Below are 7,812 nucleotides of genomic sequence, written 5' to 3' on the forward strand. Positions count from 1 at the left end.
AAATTAGGAGAGATAAACAGTGTGTTCTCAGTGGACTGTTGAAACACGTGGTCACTCCCATTATTGATGTACTTCTCTTCTTCACTCTAGGTACGCTTAATGATCACAGATGCTGCAAGGCACAAGCTCCTTGTTCTAACTGGCCAGTGCTTTGAAAACACAGGAGAGCTCATTCTTCAGTCAGGGTCCTTCTCCTTCCAGAACTTCATTGAGATCTTCACAGATCAAGAGGTATGTTTAGAAAAGTGTCTTCCATGCATTGTTACATGCTGGCAGAGATTCCTAGAAGAATAAAAGTGTCTGTCTTGTTAGAGTTACCATAGGCAGCCTGGTGCTGCTGCTCTTTACTCTTTATTATAGGCTTTCTTGCAAAACATTTATTTATTTTACTTTAGATTTAATGTAAATTGCCCAACAAAATAATTGAATATTAATTTGGGAAATTAAATTACAACTTCCAGAAAGAAAAAATCAAGGAATCCTTAACAATGGAAGGAAATAGTTCTGTGTTTAAAATACACAGGTTGTTAATCTAAGGTGCACATACAAAGTAGTCGAATTAAACTTGACACCAGGTTCTTGCCTGTGGCTAATTAGCAAGCGGCATTAATAAGACAGAGTGTGGTTGTTAGAATAACTGTGTTTTTTGCACTATCTACCTGCTTAGCTTTTCTATAGTAGTGTCTAAAATATGGCCAGTGAATCTGTAAAACTTGCGGTTTTTACATACCAAAACAATAAGTATTAAATATACCAGTATTTACCATTTGTTTCATGACTTGTTACTTTGCTCTCTTCCTTAATGTACTGTGTCTGAAAGCTCCCATAGGGCAGGAATCCATAGTAAACAAGCTGTCATACTTAATTTGGCTGCCATATAAAGTATATATTTAAATAAACTGTATGGCTGCATCCATACAGATTTAGTTTCCGCTATTAATTAGAAGCATGTCAGTAGGCTGAGGTTTGAAAGTTCAGCACTGAAATAGCATAGTTTGCGTGAGCTCTAATTTGACCTTACTGTATCCATTTGATCTATTCTCAAAGTCTCTTTGTTCAGCAAATGGTTGAGGAAAGAGCTGGATTCCTGCTCCTTGAGACAGTCCTGGCAGCTAAAATTCACTGGCACTTCTCAGTTACTTTTCTATGAAATTACAAGCTCAAGTTCCTTATGTCTGCCTAATTAGCAACACATAATTACTTTATGACTACATGCAAAACTAGGGGCAAATGCTACCATTACCATTAGGAAACAAAATTATTGCTTGAAAAGTGGGAGGATGGGGGTTGGCCATGAGTTGCAGATGCTGAGGGGTTGCTGCAGCAGTGGGTGTTCAGGACACACTCCCATGGGCTATGGGTAAGGCTCATTTGGCTCATCTCTGTGGCTGCCACTGTGCTCACCAGCCAGCTGGCATGGCTCTCAGCAAGTGCTGGCTTCCAGCCTATTGTTTCTGAAGCCTCAGGGTCTCAGTGTGTCGGCAAGCTTTCACAAAACCAAAGTTTTTTGGTTGACACATGTTTGTCATACTGCAGTTCATGTGTGCAACATTTTTGTTAAATATTGAAAAGAAATAATTAGGAATAAAGGTCTAGAAAAAGTGGCTACTGGTTTTCTATGTGGTGACGAGATGAAAGAATTGCTGTGCTGTCCTGATCCTAGTGGACTCGGCAGTGACAGATTTACAGTTGGACTCAGTGATATTAAGGGTCTCTGGCAACCTAAACAATTCTATGATTCTATGACCATGTAAGGTGGGAGTGTTTCTGGCCTCTGCCCATTTTTACTTCACTGGGCCAAACCTGAACTAAGGTCAGGAATGTGCTTGCAAATAAGTAAATACACTTTGGGAGACACTTGTATAAAGTCTAATTCAGAAATCTATCTCTAGCATGCAGAACTCTCTTCAGGAAAAGCCTGAAAGCAGGTTTTTCAATTTATCCTATGTAGGAAGGTGTGAAATGTCCCATTCCCCTGCTTCTGCAACAACAGCTAAAACACGAAAGTCTTTCTTGTACCTTTGTGATTCAGGGTAGGAAGTAATAACCATGTTTTCTCTGAGCAGCCAATTTACTGTTGGTCTTCACTGGCTGTGACACCTTTAAAACTCAAGCATTCCTCAACAGATGTCTTTCAATGTTTAGAAAAGGTTTATTCAGGTTTACTGGTATATTTCTTTGCTCACGCAGTGGTTTTGAATTTGGAGAAGAGAAGGAATAGCTGCATCTTTGTGTTGCTGTCTATGCCTAGTGTCACCATTTGAAATTCAAATCTATTGAACACTTTTTTCTGAGGCATGACTGAATCTGCTATTCCTAATAGATACAATCTGTGCCTGGAATAAACTTCTTTTAATTTTTCTTTAGCTGGGGCTTCCAGTGGCTTAACACTGTCTGCATTATGCATGCCAACTTTAGGGAGCAAAAAAGTCAGAATTTAGAAGTATGAAGCAGAAATCCAAATATGGTATAATATAAACTGGAGAGGACTCACCCCAAACCTTGACACAGTATATTCATTCCCCAATATGTTACCATAATTTTTTTTTTATCTAGACAGAAAATCGGCCCTTTATGAGAAACAGTCTGTACTCCAGTTTTTTCCTTATGCATGCAACAGACTTGGATTTATTTATTCAGAGTAAATGATTTTTTCTTACATTTGGCTCTCCCTAATAGTGTGTTTTCAACCCTGATCAGAGACATAAGAATTACTCTTGAGAATCTAAATCCATTTCAAAGCTGTCATCTGTGCTGCCCCTCTTTTCTTAATTCTGCAATAAACAACAGTAATGGTTCCCCAGCTGTCCTTATCTTTTAACCTTTTCAGCCTTTTCTCCATTTATTCTTTCTGCTTTGTTTTTTCATTTGCTGTCAGATAGGGCCATGTCTGACATATGAGTGAGATTTATGTATACTCCTGTCAAATGGTTTAGATACTCAGTAACAATGATATAAGAAGGTAGAAAATATTTATTTTGGGCTTTATTTATCTCTTGGTTGGACTGGTATTCTTAAAACAGCCACTGCACCTTTGTTGAGTTGTATGTTTGGTAAATGCTCAAAAATAAGTTACATAACACAAAGAAAAAACTACACACAGAGGGGCCCAAAGAGATCCAACACAATCAAACATCATTAATCTTTTATATATTAATTTTGTCTGTTGATACAGCTTGTGGTCCAAGAATTCCCAAATATTCAGTAGTGTTATCTATACCATCCTTGTGAAAAATGTTCTTAAATCTTGAATTGACAACTGAATCTCTGCAAAGAAGGTTATGGTATTTTTTGTGATGATGTGCTGGCACATTTTCCACTGACGTTTAATATCTGAATTACTTCTCTATAGAAGCTTGGTGGTCTCTTTGGTAAGGGCAAATAGAACAGAAATAAGCTGCATTTAACCGAATTGTCAGTTAAAAAAGTCAAATGAAAGTATCTGTGGGACTGAAATAAGGTAAAATATGTCATACTTTTTCATGTTTGTCTCCTTATCTGAGACCATCAAATACTGTTTTTTAGTTCAGAACCCTGGGATAAAAAATGGCTGTTTGTACTGTGGCATGGAAATTTATATTTTCTGTGCCTTTTTTGCAGCAGTTGGTTTTGGTACTGGAATGTTAAGTAAAACTGGCAAAATTAATAGAATTACTCTAGATTTCAAATTTTGTGGTCCATGAATTTTAATTCAAACTAGTGACAAGAGCATTTTTAAACTTTTTTTTTTTCCTTGACCTTTCTTTGGCTCTGGACCTTGGGATCTCAGAAGTACAAAATTTAGAATCATAGATTCAAAGAATCATTAAGATTGGAAAAGACAAATTCACAGAATTGTTTGGGTTGGAAAAGATCTCAAAGATCATAAAGTCCATCTCTTAGCCAACACTTCCAAATTCAACAGTAAACTCTGCCCCCAAGCACTACCACATCTACAGATCTTAAATACCTGCAGGGATGATGACTCAACCACTTCCCTGGGCAGCCTGGTTTAGTGTTTGACAACCCATTTGGGAAAGAAATTTTCCCTCTCACCCAATCTGAACTTCCTCTGGTGCAATTTGACACCATTTCTTGTCCTCCTGTCATTTGTAACTAGGGAGAACAGACCAAGTCCCCACCTGGCTACACCTTCCTTTAAGGCAAATGTAGAGAGAAATAAGATCCCCGAAGCCTGCTTTTTTCCAGACTAAACAACCTCAGCTCGCTCAGCCACTCCTTGTCAGACTTGTTCTCCAGGCCCTTCACCAGCTCTGTTGCCTTTCTCTCGATATGCGCAAGCTCCTCAGTGTCTTCCTTGGAGAGAGGGGCCCAAAAACTTACAGTTATTTTCATTTCTGAAGTATTGACTCATTTCTTAATCACAGAATCATTACGGTTAGAAGGGACATCTGGAAATTATCCAGTCCAAGCCCCCTGCCAGGGCAGGGTCACCCAGAGCAGTTGACACAAAAACATGTCCCAGTGGATTTTGAATATCTCCAGAGAGGGAGACTTCAGAGCCTCCCTGGGCAGCCTGTTCCAGTGCTCTGCCATCCTCAACATAAAAAAGTTCCTCCTCATTTTGAAGTGGAGCTTCTGTTTTAACTTACGGCCATTGCTCCTTGTCCTGTCACTGGCTACCACCAAAAAGAGTCTGGCACCACCCTCTTGACACCTGCCTTTGAGATACTTAATATGTATTGACAAGAACTCCCCTCAGACTTCTCTGTACTAAACAGGCCCAGGTCCCATTTTCTCACCTCCTAAGAAAGATATTTCAGTCCCTTCATCATCTCTGTGACTTCTGCTGGACCCTTTGTAGTTCTCTGTCTTTCATGATCTCTGGAGACCAGAATTCAAAACAGCACTCCAGATGTGGTCTCACATCTGAGTAGAGATCATCTCCCTCAACCTGCTGGCTACACTCTTCCTGATGGAAGGAAGGGTGCTGGCTTTTCAGGAATGGTGTCCTCTAGGGATACAATTGACCATCTTGGCCAGAGGGACACTTTGCTGGCGAATAGTCAACTTGGCATCCACCAAGATTCTCAGGTCATTCTCTGCAGAGGTGCTTCCCAACAATTCAGCCCCCAGGCTGTTACTGGTACTTGGGGTTACACCTCCCCAGATGCAGAACCCTGTATTTGCCTTTGTTGAACTTCATTCTCTACACCCAGTTCTCCAGCCTTTTGAGGTCATGCTGAATGGCAGCCCAGCCTTCAGGTGTATCGGCCACTCCCCACAGTGTCATCAGCAAACTTGCTCAGGGTGCATTCCATCCCTTCATTCAGGTTGCTGATAAAGAGTTTGAATAAGACTTGATTCTCCTCAGCTGATCATAACTCTCTGAGCTCTGCCATTCAGCCATTCCTTGATCCACCTCGTTGTCCGTTCACCTAACCCACATCTCCTGAGCTTTATTTATGAGGATGTTATGGGAAATGGTGTCCAAAGCCTTGCTGAAGTGGAGGCAGACAACATCCACTGCTCTCTCCTCATTGACCCGTCCTGCCCTGCCATCATAGAGGGCTGTCAGATTGGTCAGCATGATTTCCCCTTGGGGAATCCTTGCTGACTGCCTCTGATGTCTTTCTTTTCTTTTGTTTGCTTGGTGATGACCTCCAGAATGACCTGTTCCATCACCTTTTGAGGAGTGGAAGTAAGGCTGACTGGCCAGTAGTTTCCTGGGTCCTTTTTCTTCCCATTTTTGAATAAAGGAGTAACACTGACTTTCCTCCAGTCATCATCCACCTCTCCTTTTCTCCAGGACTTTTCAAAGAGTGTTTTAGCAACATTTGCCAGCTACTTCAGCACCTGTGGGTGCATCTCATCAAGACTCATGGATTTATGGGTGTTATGTCTGCCCAGCTAATCTCTAATGCAACCCCCTAGAACCAATAAAACTCTTCCTTTTCTCCAGCCTCCCTTATCTCCAAGATCTGAGGGCTGGCCTCAGCAGTAAAGACTGAGGCAAAGAAGACATTCAGTGATTCCACCTTCTCTAAGTCTTCCATGACCAGGAGACCAGTCTGATTTGTCAGTGACACACGCTTTCCTTATTCTTTCTTTTGCTGCTGATGTACTCCTAGAAGTCCTGCTTTCTGTCCTTGATGGCCCTTACCAGACTCAATTGTGGGTGGGCCTTGACCTTCCTTGTTACATCCCTGCATATTCTGACAATGTTCCTATAGTTCTTCCTTGTGGTCTGTGCCTTTTTCCACATTACATAAATTTCTTCCTTCCATTTGAGATTTACTAGAAGCTCCCTGCTTATCCATGCAGGTCTCCTGACCCCTTTGTTGCTCATTGGGAATACACTGGTCTTGAGCTTGAAGGAAGGATGCTTGAATACTGACCAAGTCTCTTGGACCCCCATATTTTCCAGAACCCTAAACCGTGGAATTCCTCCAAGTAGTCTTTGAAGAGGTCTAAGTTCAGGACCTCTGAACTTAAGTAAGCAGGAAGTCCTGAACTTAAGCAGTAAGTCCTGCTTAAGGACTGCTTCCTCACAGGATTCCTGCTTTGCTTCCTCACAAGATTCTGAATTCCAGCATCTCATGATCACTGCTCTGGAAAACTCTCCTACAACCAGTCTTGATAAAATGCCCACTCAGTATGATAGTTAGGACCATCCTTCTATAAAGTATGAAGAAGGGAAGGGGGAACCTTATATCCTGTTGTCCTTTGGGCAGTACTGACCAGAAATAAGGTCCTCCTTTGTATTTTAAAAAAATAAGGCAGTAAAATAGTTGTGATACCAGCTTACTTTAGCATCTAGAATGGGGACTTGCCAGTGCAGAACCAAATGAAAAAGGTTTTATCTATCTGATCAGGAAATATGTGTTGGCATTAATTGTCATTAAAAAGTAAATTTGTGTGCATCTTCTTGTGTTTTTGTTTTATAACCCTAGATTGGTGAATTGTTGAGCACCACACACCCTGCCAACAAAGCCAGCCTAACTCTTTTCTGCCCTGAGGAAGGGGACTGGAAAAATTCCAACCTTGACAGACACAACCTTCAAGACTTCATTAACATTAAACTCAACTCAGCTTCCATATTGCCTGAGATGGAAGGACTCTCTGAATTCACAGAGTATCTGTCAGAATCAGTAGAAGTGCCATCGCCTTTTGACATTTTGGAACCTCCAACCTCAGGAGGTTTCTTGAAGCTCTCCAAACCCTGCTGTTACATTTTCCCAGGGGGAAGAGGGGACTCTGCATTGTTCGCAGTGAATGGATTCAATATGCTTATCAATGGAGGATCTGAAAGAAAATCTTGCTTTTGGAAACTTATCCGGCACTTGGACAGGGTAGATTCCATTCTGCTGACTCACATTGGAGATGACAATCTGCCAGGAATCAATAGCATGCTTCAGCGAAAGATAGCTGAACTAGAAGAGGAACAGTCCCAAGGGTCTACTACCAACAGTGACTGGATGAAAAATCTGATCTCACCTGATTTAGGAGTTGTGTTCCTTAATGTACCTGAGAACCTGAAGAACCTGGATCCTAATTTCAGAGTAAAAAGGAGTGTAGAAGAAGCTTGCTTTACTCTCCAGTATTTAAATAAGTTGTCTATGAAACCAGAACCACTTTTCAGAAATACAGGAAATACCATTGAACCTATCATTTTATTTCAGAAAATGGGAGTTGGCAAACTTGAGATGTATGTGCTTAATCCTGTCAAAAATAGCAAAGAGATGCAATATTTTATGCAGCAGTGGAGTGGTACTAACAAAGATAAAGCTGAGTTCCTGCTACCAAATGGCCAAGAGCTAGACATTCCATTATCCTATTTCACCTCTGTCTCATCCCTGATTGTGTGGCATC

At 41.0% G+C, this 7,812-nt stretch overlaps 1 protein-coding gene across 1 annotated transcript in view; it reads left to right on the plus strand.

The window, feature by feature from the left end:
• The window catches only part of MAP1B (microtubule associated protein 1B), a 66,413-nt gene that overhangs the window by 44,246 nt on the left and 14,355 nt on the right, over positions 1 to 7,812 (plus strand). The window contains 3 exon segments of the mRNA XM_014309883.1: positions 91 to 231; positions 6,894 to 7,810; position 7,812. The exon segment at position 7,812 is cut by the window's right edge and continues 5,617 nt beyond it. Of these exon segments, the coding sequence (XP_014165358.1) occupies positions 100 to 231; positions 6,894 to 7,810; position 7,812 (1,050 nt within the window). The 5' untranslated portion in view covers positions 91 to 99.

Source organism: Geospiza fortis, unplaced genomic scaffold (assembly GCF_000277835.1).
Source record: "Geospiza fortis unplaced genomic scaffold, GeoFor_1.0 scaffold456, whole genome shotgun sequence".
NCBI lineage: Eukaryota > Metazoa > Chordata > Aves > Passeriformes > Thraupidae > Geospiza > Geospiza fortis.